Source organism: Phalacrocorax carbo, chromosome 7 (assembly GCF_963921805.1).
Source record: "Phalacrocorax carbo chromosome 7, bPhaCar2.1, whole genome shotgun sequence".
NCBI classification, from domain to species: domain Eukaryota; kingdom Metazoa; phylum Chordata; class Aves; order Suliformes; family Phalacrocoracidae; genus Phalacrocorax; species Phalacrocorax carbo.
Genome location: NC_087519.1, coordinates 16472978 through 16490198, shown reverse-complemented (window position 1 = coordinate 16490198; position 17221 = coordinate 16472978). Strand labels below are relative to the sequence as shown.

Here is a 17221-nt window from a genome sequence, read left to right as displayed (position 1 = left end):
TGTTGCTTATTGGTGGCTGCCTTGGCCACAACAACCATGAAAGAGTCAAGTTTAAAGCCTATGGTAACAGAAGGAAGACTACCAGCAAGACCTCAAGTCTGGATATGAGGAGAGCAGACTCCAGGTTGCTCAGGCAACTACTTAGTAAGGTCCCCTGGGAAAAAGCTTTTAAGGGTGCTAGAGTCCATTAGTGCTGGTCACTTTTTAAGTACCACCTTCTAAGAGCACAGGAACAGGCAGTTGCAAAGTGTAGGAAGTCATAGCAGGTGAGGTAGAATGCTGGCTTGGCTGAGCAGGGATCATCTTCTAGAAATAAGGCAAAGAAAGTATATGGCCAGTGGAAGCAAGGTCAGGTGACATGGGAGGACTGCAGAGATGCTATTTACCACTGTAGGAAGGAAGTTTTTATGGCCAAAGCTCAGTTAGACCTGAAGCTGGCCACTACTGTGAGGGGCAATAAAAAGGGCTTTTTAAAATATGTTCATGGCAAAAGGCAGAGCAGAAATAACATTGACCCATTCTTTGATGATCATGGTCACCTCACAATCAGGGACATAGACAAAAGAGAGACATATCACCAACTGTAAGAAATGTCGGATTTTGCACCTGGAGCATGTCAACCCTGGATGTACTTACAGACTAGGGAATGAGAGGCTGGAGAGCAGCCCTGTGGAGATGCATCTGGGGTTCTGGTCAAGAAGTTGAACATGAGCCAACAGTGTCCCCTGGCAGCCAAGAGGGCTACCCGTGTCTTGGGGTGCATCAAGCACTTTACTGCTAACTGGTCAAAGGAGGTGATTGTCCTGCTCGTCTCTGCTGGTGTGGCGTCACCTCGAGTACTGTGTGCAGTTCTGGATGCCACAGTATATCAGGGATACAGTGCTACTAAAGAGGGTCCAGACAAGGGCCAAGAAGTTGGTGAAGGGTTTAGAGGGGAAGCAGGATGAGGAGTGGCTGAAATCACTTTGTTTAGTCAGCCTGGAGAAGAGGGGAGACCTCATCGTGGTCTACCGTTTCCTCACAAGGAGGAGAAGCAGGTGCTCATCTCTTTGGTGACCAATGATAGGACCCAAGAAAATGGCAGGAAGATGTGCCGGGGAGGTTTAGGTTGGATATTAGGAAAATGTTCTTCACCCAGTGGGTGGTGGAGCACTGGAACAGGCTCCCCAGGGAGGCAGTCACGGCGCCAATCCTGATGATATTCAGGAAGCACTTGGACAATGCCCTCAGAGACGTGTTGTGAATTTTGGGGTGGTCCTACGCAGGGACAGGAGTTGGACTTAATGATCTTTGTGGGTCCCTTCCAGCTCAGGACATTCTATGACTGATTCTGTGATACCTTGTAGCTGTTCCCTGGTGTCAGAAAATTAAGTGTCTCAATAATTAAAATGCTACTGATGTGCATTGTTGCAAATTACAGAAACTGACTGAGAGTTTGTTGGCAGCTAGTGTCACAGTTTAGTTTGTGGCACTTCCATTTCAAGAAGCAGAGATTACAAATAAAAAAGCAGTGGCCTTGATTCATCCTCCTAATGGTACTACTACTGAGGGAATGAAGAACAGAATTTTTATGCTATTCATATATTAGTTTTAGAGGAAATATATTGCTGTCTGCAGTGTAATGAAGAAAATGTCTTCAAGAATGGGACCAGAAGGCTAAAGATATGGATTCCAGTCCTGGCACTGAATACTGTCTAATAGTATCTAGAAGACTGGGGTTTTGGTGTCTGATTTAATGCAGAGGTAATAATACTGATCACAATAAAACTGTGACCATTATTGTTACTTGTGCTTTGGATGTGTGGAGTTCTACTTAAGAAGTTTGAGTTGTACTTGACGGCATACAGTCAAAAAGGGGCTGGCTGACCATTGCAGCCACTAGGCATGATGTGTTTCATCACATGGAAAGGACCTAGGGCCCTTATTTCCAGCTCTGTGATTTGACATTTGGCTGTATGAAAATATATACAGCATGAGCGTGCATTGCCAAGTGGAGCTTGTGGTGAAGGTGCAACCTTTCAGTAACAGACACAAAACTTGAATGTAGCTCAGAGCAGCCCAGGCAACCCCCAATCTGGATGCTAGCTCTTGTTAACTTTCAGCTGATGGGTTGCGTGTCCAGCTAATGAAGAGCTGCCACTTGTCTAGCTGCACTGAGTTGGGCCTTGAGTTTTTGCAAACATAGCAGTGTGTGTTTGGTGTTTCTCACTCTGCTTTTCACTTTTGTAAGGAATGATAGCTAGAGACACATCTGTATCTTTATGACTTTCCATTGTTTCCAACTTGATGCCAATAGAGAATGCCTTGGTTTTGGAGGCGAATCCTTCAGGTGTCAGGTTCTTACATATTAGGCTCTACAATAAATATTTTACAGGTTTTACTTTTTATAATATGTTATTTTTTTGCTTCATGATACAATTTTACTTACTTTTCGTAGAAAAGTTTTCTCTAGACTGAAGGTCATAGCGTGGATTATCTTGTGAACCCAAAATAGCTGATTTTAACAGATTTTCCTTCTCTCTTCTTGAAAATAAATCCTTCCTCTGCTCTGCAGCAGTCCGTTCTACTAATGAGACCATTGCCAGGCTTCCTTGTTGTAGCACTTTGTTAGAAATGTGCCAAACATACAAAAGTGATGGCTTACTGGGCTTTCATCTGTTCTTAGCCGATTTCACAATTAGGATCAGTATTTTGTTTGGAGCTCTGTGATTCAGTTCAGATCGCTCTAATTCTCAAGGGAGGAGCTGCTCACAAGGGGAAAAATTCGATTCTCATATGGACTTGTCTTCAAATTCCTACATAAAACATTAACTTAAAAGAATTTTGTTGTACCTGAGATTGGGTATGAATTATATGTAACCTGCTAGAAAGTTTGAAATGTAGCACCACTGTAGTAAGTAAGACCAGATGCCTTCCCTTTTTCATTAAGATTCTCTTTGGATATTTATAGACTTCCTTTCTTTTGCAACAGTTTCATCATATCTCTTCTTCAATAGATCATTTGGGGCAAAGATCAGACATAATTTTACCAAAAGCCTATTCACATGCAGTGGACCTATGCTCCTAAAGAGGAACTAGTTCTCTGATTCTTTCAGAGATGTTAGCAAATTCTGCACCATATTGAGTGCCCTTTAGCTGCGGGTAAAGAATTCAACAGCTTGTGGGAGTCCTAATTAGAGCTAATAATAACTTCAGTGACCTGCCTTGGCTTTAAAATGCCTGACAGAAATTACCCTGCACTTGAAGGATAGAGATTTTATTACTGTGCCTGTCTGAATAGGGATACTCATGCCTTCATGTCTCTGTGTTTAGTGATCGCAAACAATTAACTAACTGGGTGCTTCTGTGTGATGAAAGAAAAGTGGGTGATGTTGAGTAATCAGAAGGAAAAAAGGCAAAGACAAGTCTCAAAAATACTACACCAGAATTCCATTATTAGAGGGAATTCTGTTGTAGGTTAAATAGCCTTGTTAAAACCAGAAATAATAGGAAAGCAATTAGACTAGGAATTGGATTACTCATAATTAAACCTTTTCTCTAGTTTTGGTACTTTTTGCATGGTTAGTTTGCCGAAATATGTACAGAGGGTCTGAGGGAAATGAAAGCTTTAATTTGAGCAAGTACCCAAAAAGCTCTGAGGTACGAGATTTTTATTTTATCTGTCTAATAGCTTGCTGATGTGGCAGAAACCAATTGTATTTTCAGGGAGATTGCCCTAGACCTTTCTAATGTATATACTATTCAGAATAGCCAGAAGAAAATAATTACAATCTTTTATGAGCTATTTTTGGAACGATAAAGTAGTTCTGAAATCTCTTTCTTTTGGTAAAGTGATTTTTGGGAATCAAAGAGTTAAATTACAGGGGGAAGTGTCTTTAAAATTCTAATAGAGCCAATAATTATAAATAAAATCACTGTAGTCATACACAGAAAAGCAAAGGTTAAATTCTATTTTTTCCTATGCAAGAATTAGTGGAGAATGCATCACAGAAACTGGTGGGATTACTCCAAAGTTTTAATGCTGTAAATGCCATGAGTATCTGGTCACTTCAGTCTTTAGGATTTGGGGGGAATTTTTAGAAAAATCAATAAATTAATATGCCTGGGCTGAATGTGAGACGTGTCTTCCACTGTTTTGTCAGCTCCAATAATGCTATTAGTACTTATTCCTTTGTAAACTGTACAATGTTTTAGGGCTTTTCAAAGACTATTATTTCTAAATTACATGACGGGAAGTCTGATAAGGTAGACTGCTTTTTTTAATTGAGGATGAAAACTTAAAAACGAAACAAAAAGGGGGATTCACTTTTTAGGGTCTTTAATTCCTATTTGGATGTTTGGCTTCTGTGCAGACTTCCTCCCCATCTTACTGCCACCCACTTATTCCTGACCGCCTATAGTCCCTACTATTGTCTCAGCACAGCTGGTTGCTTAATTGTGTAGTGAAAAAGATCAGGGAGCTGATCCAGCTAAAAAGAGGGATAACCAGGGAAAAATAGTATTCTTTTTCAACAGGATAATTTTTCAAGCTGTTTTGCTACAAGCAGACATACTGGCACCATGGAGAGGCTTATGAAATACCTGCAACAGTGGCCTGAGGCAATGGCTGCTTAAATTGTTAATGTCTCTAAGTGTGTAATGGACTACAAACTTTCCCTTTGTCTTTAAAACATCTGCCATTGCTGAACATTGGTTAAGTACAAAAGATAAAAATCAGCTGAGGCCTTGATTTTCTGTTACATTCTTAATTTGGCATAACTCATGTCCTTAGTCTCATTTTGGATATACTGCTAAAGGCCATTCTAAAAATCAAAGAGCAAAGAGTAGTCATATTTGATTACCTTATTCTGGTCACTTAAGCTGGCTCAGGAGCACAGTTATGGACTGAGGGACTAGCTGCTCAGCAAGAGGGATAACGTTGGTTTACAGCATTTTCCAAGTACTTACACGATCCAAGGGCATGCAAATTATAATCAAGATAGAAATTTCCAGGCAGTGTCAGCTCACAGGAAATCCAAGGGGAATCTACTACCACCTTTAATAAGAATTGATTTTACCTAGAATAATTTCAAGCATAATTAATTTTCTTTAGGCTAAAATTAAATAACATTTTAATGACATACAGAAATATCTGAAGCACACAATATTCCATCTGGAAATTTTAGGGATCCAGACCATTCTTTCTGTAGTACAACAGTTAAAAGTTGTGTGGTTGTGTGTACTTTGAAAAACAAAAATACACGTAGTCAGTAGCTGAGTTGTTACTTGAAGTAGATTGTTGCGCAACCAGAAAAGAACTCTTCAGTCACTTGTTAAAGACTCAAGACTCATTTGTTCAGATTACTCTGAACTTGGTTCAGAATGTCTAAAGAGGCAATCAAAAGCAATGATGTGCTGGGACAGCAGAGTGCTAAATGCTTATCTGAGGCATACTCTGTGAGAGGCACTTCTGAGATCAGAGTACCTAGTCCCTGAGCAGATGCAGTGCAACTCGGGTGTCTGAGAATTTGGTTCCCTTCTGCATGTCAGGATAATCACATTCAGAGTATCCAAAACCAGAAGTGCTGTGGGGTTTTTGGTGAGTTTTTTGTTTGTTTATTTGGTTTTTTAGCAAGTTTAAGAACTAACATTGATACTTTATAGAGGGAAAGTAATAACAAATACTTCTGGTAGGCCCATAAATACCAGCTATTTGATGGTACTCAGGGGAGAGACATTTTGTTTAAAATTTTTCTTAAGGCCATACAGGTATCCTCAATGGAATTCATTGATGAGCGCCTAATGTTCTGTAATGGTGAAGATTTTTTACAAATATATACAATCTTCAAAACTGGACTAGAAAGACAGAAAAGGGAACAGAATCATAAGAGAAAAACCAAACAAATCCAAAGTGCAACTCCCATGTGTTTACTAAAATTCCAGAGTTGGATTTGGGAAAAGGGATGTGCAAAGGGTCCTCTAGGATGGAATATAATATGTCAGACGCCTGCTTTTATTTTTATTCCTTAAGAACCTCTGCAATAATTGTGTTCATTTCTGCTATCTAATATTCCAAATGTCACACTCTCTACACTCAGCAAATTACAGCATGTCCTGGCCTTACTACATACAGTGTAGTCTGCAGTCCTTCCCACTGCCACTTAATTTGACCTATAGTTTAGGGAGATTAAAATAGAAAGCAGCACAACTGCCTCTTTTAGGAGCTGGATGAAAGACTAAGTTTTGCCCATCTGCTTCAGTTAAGACTCTCCATTGCATTCCTTACAAACACTGATACTACAAAGCCAGAGAGTGCTAAGACACAGATTTCTTGGCTGAAGCTTTTGAAGAAAATTTGCCGCTCCTTTAAATTAACATAGTAAAGTAAAAGATCACATTATGGTCGTGTAGCATGTAAGAAGAGACCAAGACTGTTAAATGGCAAGCAGGAGGATCATGCAGAACTCCTCTCTTCAGGAAGGAGAGCAAGGATTGTAGACAGGAAAGGAACATGAAGTTTTTTGAAAGCATGAATCCTAAAGGTATCTGTGCGCTAGGAAAAATGTGGAAACCTCCCAGTGCTCTCTGTGGGACAGACTATTCTACTGGTGTGTAAAATGGAGGCTGAAGGTCACAAATTCACCTGTAGTAAACAAAATCTCATATTTAGTATGAATCTTAAGTATATTTGATGGTATTTGAAATATTGTTATTTATTGGCCAGAAGAATGTTTCAGGATTTCTTTTTTGATAGTGACCATGGTGTGTCCTAGAGACCAATACGCACAGCTCAACGGGAACCAGTTGGAACACTGTCTTTTTGGAGAAGGCAATGCCCAGATACTCTCACTGTTACATTGCAGAGTACTGTAGTATGCAAGCGAGCTTGGGGATAATGAAGTACTTACTACCCATTCTGAGTAAATATGGCAGAGTTGCAATCATAATAGTCAATGAAACACAGAAGAGCAATTTCAGCACTACACACTGGCATATTTTGTTTAGGAACCTTTTTCAGAGACTTATGGGTCAAGCTATAGACAAAGACTTCTGATAGAAACACCTCATTTTAGTATCTCAGCTTTCATGACTCTTTGAAGCCAACTACTAAGACAGCAATGATTTATTATGTCCCTTACATAAAACTGTTCCCATTTAAAAGAACAAGCTTTAATTTCTATTCACAGCTAAGCATGATAGATAGAGAGCACAGTAGATTTTTAGATGATGTGACACATGGCTTTCCATGTAGTTTCTAGCACAGCAGAGGTCCAGTCACTAATGCTGAGTGTTTTATATTAATTTTCTAAGCTCCATTCTTTATTTTAGGTCTAGAATCTAGTTTTACAACTTGCCATGCTCATTTCTGCAGCCAGAGAATTAACTAATCTAGTCACAGGTCCCTCCATTTGATCCGTACTCTGGAGGGAGGAATGCATCATGTCCATTAAACCCTCTGCCCCTTTTTAAAAATATACAAAAACTACTTTGGAGGTACTTTCAAGCATCAAAGAACACATTCTTCTCCTGGTTGCAGTTGGTCCTTAATTTGAACAGTATATTTGGGGAATATTGCACAGATATAGTCTGTGAAAGTCTTGTTCTTGATGGTGGACTGCTGCTCTAAGTCATGCTGCACCAACTTATTATCGTTTGCATAAATGCCTAAAATTCAATTAGGGCTGTCACGTTTCCTTGTAGTTTAGCTAAGCACTGTTGTGTAGATGACAATCTACATGTTGTCACAGACACAAGCTATTTTAGTGAAGATCAGTTGTGAAATTGTACAGATGTTTCAAAGGTGTGAAAACTGCTGATTCGTGAATTGCAGAAGAACAGAGATATTGCAGCATTAATAGGGATTATGCATTTAAAAAGAATTTAAGCAGCTACTAAAAGCTTGATTCAAGAACTGTAGAAGGCTTTTTCGGGTTCTTAAATAATGTACTTCAGTAAGAAAGATGCATACTTTACAAATCATGTATCTAGCGTGATAAACTGGAGGGTAAACCCTTTCCATTTGTCCTAAAGACATTGCTAATCCATATTGCTATTTCTTCCTCACAGTTTAGGGGCTGAGAGCAATATACTGCTTCAGTAATAGTAATCAGTTTTAGAAATGCAGTAGCTTTTATATAATTCTGAAAATAATGATAATTTTAGATACTATCCATCAGTCTTCCAAGTGAATAAACTTTTTAAAAAATTTCCTTGGAAGATTGTAGGCACTGGGCTGAAAGCACTGCCTCCATAATGCCATTTGTCGTGAATAAAATTTGCCCGAAAAATTCCTCCTTTAAAATACCAGTTTCTCCCATGTGCTTTGTCTTGCTTTTATCAACCCCTAAAAAGGAAATCCTAAACGATGGGCACTGTCATCTTAAATTAAATGTACAAGTAACACAAATAAGAAAACTATCAAGTCTACTTCACAAAAACAAATAATAAACTGGAAATATAATCAAGTTACTACCTTCTTAATTTATAAATACAGTTTCCAAACTTTTTTGTCTGAAAGCCCGTTAAATTTAATTATTATTTTTTAAAACAACTCATAGAATTCTAATCAAAGGTCAGATCTGGACAGGATTTAGGCTGAGGTCATGATAATTACTTGTTCAGACAATAAATTAATTAGGCAATGAATTGCCAGGTAAATAAATCAGAATGTATTTTGATAGTTTTAGTAGAGTTTAATATTAATATTAATATAACTAAGGAATGCGCACCCCCCACTGATTTGAAAGAATCCCTAATCTTAGTGGCTTTTGGAAGGGCAGATTAGCAAACATGGCGTTAAACCTTAATTGACATCATCTCTTATTGCTGTTGTTGCTGAAAGGGACAAGAGTGGTCCTCGGAAGAGTGAATAAAATCCTTCAATCAGATACTACAGATCATTTTCAGACTGATGCATAAAGTAGAGCCACAGGTGATTTACTATACAAAAGATTTTAGACTGAAAAATTTAATCTTAGCAGTGTTTCTGTATAGTTGTTTACAAGATTAGCACTAAGATATGGGAAAACATGAGAGTGTAGCAGAATGTTATGGGAGTTCTTTGACTCCAGAGGCAAGGCAAAATCAAACGTGTGTTTTTCTTTTTTGTCCATGGCCCTGCTCTGTCATCGTCTTGCCCATGGTTCAGTAACTTCCTCTATGAGCAGTGTCTATCAGTTTTGCGTACTTAGTAAAGCGATATGTAAAATCAGAACCGATATTTTCATGAAATACTTCAAGATAGCTGAAATTTTGAGGATTTCTCTAATAAAAATTGACCCTTTAGTGGGACATGCTTGTTTTACTCCAGAGAGCAATATGTGGTTAAATAACCTCCCCACGCATAGTCAATATTTCTAGATTCCTTTTTTGTAATTTCCTTTCTGTTATTTACCTAGCTGTTTGTTGCACTTGGACAACATCATGAAGTTTGGAGGCCATGTAGGAGACAACATATAACCAGTATTGTTGATAAAAGAGTCAAATGGATTTTACTGGACTAGGCAAGTGAATCAGCGAGGGCAGGAGAATGTCTGCCAGTGTTTTTAGGCAACAACTCCCATTTCCACAACTATGAAGCAACCGTATAGTATTAGCAGCATTTCAGCACCAGCAAAATCTTTCATTGGCTCATTGTAATGGGAACGTGTAAGGCTGTGCAGTCCTGTGCAGCTAGAGCTTCCTGGGAATATTACCAATTATAAACATTTTTAAAAGAACCAGCAAGAAGGATGTCATAGTAATAAAACATTAAAAAGGCACATTTTTTCTAGAAGAACGGCTAAAAAGTGTGAAAGCAGTAGTCTTGTGCTTGGAATACTAAAATATATTTTTGCAAGAACTGTAGTCCACATTTGGCCTATTGCCAAAGCAGTGAAATTTATCACCCAGTCTTGGCATGTGCAGCTCTATGACCCCTTCTCTCTCTTTTGCCAGTTAGTGCTTGTGTTGCCAGGAAATCTTAATCATACTGCTTGGAAATGACTGCTGGCACATCTGCCTGCTGCCAAGATAGTCCACTGTCAAAGGAGTCTGCGTTAGCTTCAGCAAACACTCTCTTAGCTCTAGATAATATATAGGAAAAACTCACTGAGCTAAGGCCACCCTAGGAGACCATATGGTGCTATAAGGTACATCATCAATATTGCACTGCTGTTGCCGCAACTCTATTACTAACCAAGAAGCTCTATGTGCATTGCGCATAACTATCTTCCAAATTGAAATGTGCAGTATAAACTTAAACAAGATAAGCATAAAAATGTTGTCTTTAATAATGAATATTTTATTGATAGTTCTTTCCATTAAAATAATATGTTACAAAAACAACTGGAACTTTCTCTAGTTTGAGCAAAAAAGGAAGAAAGGCAGTAAGAAATTAAATTGAACAGCCACATTAGCAAGAAATGGTCTATATGTTCAAGTTTCTCAAGTGTTTTATGAGTTCAACTAGTACTCATACAGTAGGAGTCAGAAGACGGTAATGCTCTAGTCAATCGAATTACACCTACTCATTAAGATTTTCAGTCACTTGCATTAGTAGAAATATTGAAACTTGTTTTATGCATGGAAAGTTTCTTTGTCAGTCAAGTTCCCATTATTGTCTCTTCATGCGAAAAAGCAAAGGGTCATCAATTAGTCAGAATAGTGTTATATTTTGGACTCTGTGGTGTGAAAATTTATGCCTGAAATTATAACTGTAGATTTTTCCAGGTGCCAAAAGGAACAATAACTGTTCCAGATTATTGAAATTTTGGTAGAACTCTAAAAGAGTCCTGAGAGTATTGCAAAAGCTGTGTAAACATAAAGTATTTGTGAAACACAGCCACTCAGAAAATGGCAGCAAATACATTTGTAGAACCTTTCATAATAATAGCACAACGCAGACCCTTGGTGCAACTTGTTAGTGCCCTAACAGTTGAACATTCCACTTTGAGTACTCCTTGGACCAATATTTTGGTATGCCATAAAACTTAGCTCCTGAATCCCTGCTAAATAGAAGTGACATGAATTTCAAGGTCAGTCATGACGCACAAACTCCATTGAAGTAAATTAGCACAATAAATGCTTTTTCGATATTTCTATAGGCTGTAGTAATGTTATGTTTCTGTGTGAAGACAAGGCAAAGAGAATAATTTTTTCAGTAATTTTTCCTCCAATTTAAATACAGATGTTCCAGATATAAAAATCGTACATTTTCTGACAATCAAGACCTTGATAGAAAACAGACATCCTTGAAACAACATTTACTACTGCATTTACATAGCATTCGAGTAAACATTCAATTCTAGAACAATGCTTGTCCATGACACTTAGCTGTTACCTTGTACTCTGACAGTCATTTGCAGACAACAAACTGCTCATCACACAGGGAAGCTCAGAGAGGACTCACTTTTGCTTGAATTTGCATCCGCAATGTCTGCATGAGTTGATAAGTTCAAACAGTATTGTCTGTGGAATTTGGTCTTGTTTGAGCACCAGCACTAAACACAAGAGAGTACCAGCTTCCCACTTGGTTCAGCGAGCAACCCTGGGCCTGTCACTACCTGTCTGCACTAGCTACTCAACAGATAAAAGCATACCCTTGAAACACGCACCGTATGTATGGAAAGAAAAGCAAAAAAGGCTAGGTAGCAGACATGAGGAGGTGAGAGTGATGAAGGGCTGGGAAGAGAGACGATGTAATGCCTCTCAGAATGAGGAGGATCCTAGCAAGTGTTGCGTAAGGTAAGTGAGGAAAGTAGAGAGTGCTGCGATATCCGTGGGTACCCCAGGGGCACTAAGTCGTGGAGTAATTCAGAAACGGAGAGATGGTGTAGAGATGGGGAGAAGGAAGTGAAAACTTTGGGAGAGAAACGTCATGGAAGCACAGCTGTAGTTTAGGACATCATTAAAATACGCAGGATCTGTGATTGGAAAGGAAACTTAGTTCTGCTGGTCAGGGAAGTGCTTATCCTAAAGTCAGCCACCATTGCTTGTAAGTAGTGCGCCACTTATGAGGCTGCTGATTTCTCTACCTGAGGAGAGTGGAAAGCGCTGTGTTCAAATTGAGTTTGAAAGTATAGTTGGACGTTATAGCCAAAGATTTTAAATCAGAAAAAGATTAGTGTGCCATTCTGTTGCATGAAAGGAATTGAGTTTGCTAGTTTAGCTTTCCAGCTATGCTGGAAACTATAATTTTATCTCAAACTAGAAAGACGACTAGTATCCTGTAAGCCTGTTAGCTTTAGTCTCAGTTTTTCTGTCATTTAGTATAAATCGAAATCACACATAATTAATGGAAAGTTAAGGCACAGATTTTTATTGCACTGAATATACTTCCTTTTTAGTATTTATTGTGTTGTATTGTAGTGCACATTTTGTGCTACATTTTTAGAATATTTTGTAACCTTTAAAGACATGATAGTAAAAGTTATAGTCACCTTAAACGTCAAAGGTAACGTCTCATCATAGTAGACTTTAGGTCTCCGTCTCTGCAGTTTGAATGCACTTAAACACTGCAGTTTGGATGACTTTTAAATTTTCAGCTTCAAGTACAAATTACTCTGTTAGTTTTTGAGATGTTACAGTGCATTCCATGTACGTAGCATTCAACTGAGGAATTTTAGCTGGGCTTTGGAGGATTTGATATAACCAACACGTCTTTTATGGGTGCATAATACAAAAGGCGAATAAAGAAAACAACACCTATTCAAATTTTTGTATAATCTATTTCCATGCTCTATGTTATAAGACTTAAAGCACAGTGGAAATGCACAACTAAGATGTTACCTTCATTTTAGGGCAAAAAAGCTACAGCTCAGCTCCAGCCGAGAGACTGCGAAGTAAAAAGTGCTAGCTCAAGACCATTAGTTTTTATATCAGCTACTCAATAATTCTGCTCTACACAATGAAGAGGAATAATGGAATATAGTCCCACATAGGTTTATGTTTTCAGGAGAAGAATAAAAATAAATTCAGTAAATTTTTTTGCATCGTTTTAGAAAGACTCACCTCTGCTCAAGTTTAGGGATGTTAGTTCTAGGTTCTTATTTCTAGCCTTTTTGTGGGATGCTGCTTTTATATAATGAATCTTTGCCAAAAATGCCAAAGTTATTTGCTGCTATATAAATATACAGGAAAACCATGGCATTTCAGAAACACTCTGTGCCTTTTAGAGAATAATAGCTCTCTGTGTTATAAATGTTATGTCGTGTTTGCTTGGAAATGCAGTCCATCTTATTCTATATAATTAAGTATAAAATAAGAACCTATAGGTATTTATGTGTATACGTCACTGAATCACAGGTTGGAAGGGACTTCAGGGATCACCTAGGCAACCTTTCTAGGAAGAGCGCAGTCTAGATAAGATGGCCCAGCTCCCTGTCCAGATGACTCTTCAAGGTGTCCAACATGGCACAGTCAACCACTTCCCTGGGGAGATTATTCCAATGGTTGACTGTCCTCACTGCGAAAAAGTTTCCTCTGGTGTCCAATCGGAATCTCCCCAAGAGCAACTTGTGTCCATTCCCCCTTGTCCTCTCCATGGGACTCCTACTTGCAAAAAGGGAGTCTCCATCATCTTTGTAACTACCCCTTAACTACTGGTACATGGTGATGGGAGCCCCTCTGAGCCTCCTTTTCTCAAGGCTGAACAAACCCAGTTCTCCCAGCCTATCCTCATATGGCAGGCTGCCCAGTCCTCTGATCATCTTGGTGGCCCTTCTCTGGACCCCTTCCAGCCTGTCCACATTCTTTTTGTACAGTGGGGACCAGAACTGTACACAGTACTCCAGGTGTGGCCTCACAAGCGCTGAGCAGAGTGGTATGGTGACGTCTTTCTCTCTGCTGGTGATGCCCTTTTTGATGGAAACCAGCATCCTGTTGGCTGCAGCAGCACACAGTTCACTCGTGTGAACAAAGCTTCTTGCTATGCTTACTTCCCTTTCTGTTATAGGGGATAAATTACCTTTGTGGTTCCAATAGAGGGTTCCTGAAGAAGTCGTAGCACCTTTGTATTTCATGGAGTTTCCCATGGAATCCCTCCCAGTTGAGCCCTGAGTGAACAGAGTTTTGTTCTTCGAAAATCTAAAATTCTAAATGCTAAAATTCAAAATCAATCTGTTTGTTATTACAAAAAAGGATTTACATACTGCTATCTACAGCGATTTACTTGCTGCAGTCTTATTCCTATAAATTATCTTTTTGTAGTGTAATTTCTTTTACTCTGTAGATGGATAGAGTGATACAAAGAAAATTGATACTAATTGGTTCTATTTGCTCGGTACAAATAAATGAGAGGGACTTCTACACAGTGATTTCTCTTATATCTTTTGCTAAAATTACATGCGAGATACTGAGCATTAAAAACGCTTTGTTATACTTTTCATTGCTGCAGTTCCTGCTAAAGCAAGAATAAGGAAGCTCCTAGGTGCACGAATATTCACGTAACATACACAGTATGCTCACTTGACAGTGTTAGAGGCCTCCCGTGTAGGGCTAAAAATCTTTTTACTCCCCATTTTCTGTGAGGATTAATGCTTTATTGCCATTCGCATATGTCATTGTGGCAAACGGATTTGCCTCATTGAGAAGTGAAATGAGGAGAAAGAGTCCTCGATGTGGCTGGTGTGGCCAACACCCTGGTGATGTTTTAGGGAAAGGGAGATCTAGCTGAGATAATCTGAAATATCAAATGGTAAGAAATATGGCGAAGTTCTGAGAAGAGGTAATTGCATTATCTTCTGGCGAAAGTTGGTGTAACACCGGTTAGCTTCTGAAGGAGACAAAGACACAGGGCAATACTAACTAAATGGGTAGTCAGTATTAGTATTGCACATATTTAAAACTGAGTGGAGAGGAGAATCTGAGCTCAACATAATGGAATATCATGGCGTTTAGCTTTGTATCTACTCTTTGTAGCAGAGCTGGTTAAGCTGTGGACTGCCTCCTGGTGAAAACACAGACCTGCATTTTTAAACCAATATCTGTTTTCTTCAGTCTGTTGCTTAACATCCTACAACTAGGTGTATCTGCTAATGCTATTATGACATATGACCAGTCTCTTGTGGACCAGAAGCAAGGTTAAGCAAACAAGTGATGTCCGGTGACGTAGGACTACTAGGTCATGAGGGTGAAGCGGGATAGGGAGAGCGAAATATCTGACCTTGCTATAACTGGTGCCACATCTAGTGGGAGAACCTGAGCTGGCATAAGGGAAGAGCTGTTACTGTAAAAGGGGGTGTAGTGAATTCCTCTTTGCCTGTGTTTGTATGACTCTATATCTTGCTCTATTTCCAGGTAAGGAGAAAGATACATTTATCCCTTCCGCATTTGTACTATTAGAAATGCAGTTATATACGGAAGAAAACTAATGCTTAATGATGAAGGCAGAGACGGAATTGTCTTCGTCAGTCATATTACAGCGGTGTGATGTGCTGTCGTACTCAAGTCACATATCTGTTGACATAATATGCAGTGTCACAGAGACAGAAAATATTTATACAACCATCTAAATTATTTTCTTCCACAGTGTTTCTCTGCAAAGCATACTGCAGCGATCTCTCTTTAACTCAAAGATACTCATCGCATTTGAGGTGAAAGGTAGCATAAATTAGGAAACTCAGAAAATGAAAGCTTAAACGCTGTCGAATAGCTAGAACTTTTTATTCATACTAGGCAACTGAATTTAGTTTATGGAGTATTTCCAGTACAAGTAGAGTATATCTAATATCAATTCCGTACATATTCTCAAATTAACAGAAATTTATAGTACCTTTACCATATTACCTTAAGTCTGCTGTCTCAGAATGTATAGAATTCCACTGAAATGTTTGTTTTACGTAGACAACTGTATTTTTAATAAACACAAACGGTTATGAATGGAATATTGTAAATAAATACCACGCAAAAACCCAGACGCCAAGGCGGTAAAGACCACACCGTCATTAATTTTTATAGAATAAACATTTTAAATTTTCATGATTACTATTATATTTGATAGGTTATTACCTTTCCTCTTTCCTCCATACGAATTTGCTGGTGTGATGATACAGGAAAGCAACAAAAAAGAGCCAAGTTGCAAACTTTTCATTTCGTCTTTCACTGAAAGAGAGTTGGGAATGCAGCAATAAATTCTGCCAAGAGGTGGGAAAAGGAGACACTGATCAATGCTTTGCAGGAAATTCTTTGCCCCATTAATCATTAACCTTGAATTCTGTACACTGATCCACTGTTTCCTTTTATGGAAGTGAAAACAGAGTTTTTCTTTTTCTGACTTTTTTACTTAATATACTTGTGGCAGAAGAAATCAGGAGTTAGATCCTCTTACTTTGCTTAACAGTTCTCAGCAGCCTTGACGCTGTTTGTTCTCTGAACTGCTGCTAAAGGCCATGGGCACCAAGCTCAAATTTAGTTCAGCTCAGGCTGAACAAATAGCAAAATAACCATTAGAGCGGAAGGTTAATCTAAGCTTTTCATTAAAACAGACAAATCCCAACGGGGAACTAGAAAAAGTCTATATATACTAAACGTTATATTTCACAGATGAAATTGGTACCAGACTTTGGAAAATCACAAAATAGTTCCTTTCAAATTAAGTGAACAATTTTATCACGTAAGAAATTAACTAATGAAGTACAATTAACGATCATCTCAGTCCATTACCAGTAAAAAAATCACGAGGAAGTGTAGGCAGTAAATGTAGGAGTCACTTCAGAGAAAAGGCTAGTAATAATATGGTATGTTTTATACTGGAAATTAAAGCAGAATCTTAATCACAGCAGTGTGTATAAATGCCGCAAAGAGTACGTGCGTCCTGCAAAGTGTGACAGATTAAAAAATACTCTTGGCTGGACATTGAATATTCCTGCCCGTGCAGGCGCAAAAGCTACCCTCGGAACCTTTTTACCATCAGCCTGTAGCATCATATTTTTTGCATTGATATTAATTTTGCATTGATATTAATTAATGATATTGCTGATATTAATACATACTGTAGCCCATTTAGTAACGGTACTACTTAGTAATGAATAAATGAGTAAAGGTACTCATTTAGTACTATAGCTTTACTTTACTCCTTTACTGCAGTAAAGGCAATTTAAGCACCAAATCTTATGTAGCTATTTGAGGAGAGGCTTTAGGATACGGTGCAGATTGACCTGCTTTTCCACTAATCAGTGGATTGTCACTTATGTGGGCTAATTTTGCAAACCTCCATTGCTACCTGCATACCTGAACTAGTATATAATTAGTCAGATAAGTCTAT

General features: G+C 38.5%; 1 protein-coding gene across 3 annotated transcripts in view; it reads right to left on the bottom strand.

The window, feature by feature from the left end:
• The window catches only part of LIPC (lipase C, hepatic type), a 64565-nt gene extending 48493 nt beyond the window's left edge, over positions 1-16072 (bottom strand). Inside the window, exon 1 of one of the 3 annotated variants that reach the window (XM_064456539.1) lies at positions 15967-16072. In XM_064456539.1, coding sequence (XP_064312609.1) covers positions 15967-16048 — 82 coding nt within the window. In that variant the 5' untranslated portion in view covers positions 16049-16072. Of the gene's footprint in view, positions 1-11299; positions 11393-15966 lie in introns of those variants that run through there. The other 2 variants (XM_064456541.1, XM_064456540.1) reach the window with 2 other exon arrangements.
• Positions 16073-17221: the final 1149 nt, after the last annotated feature.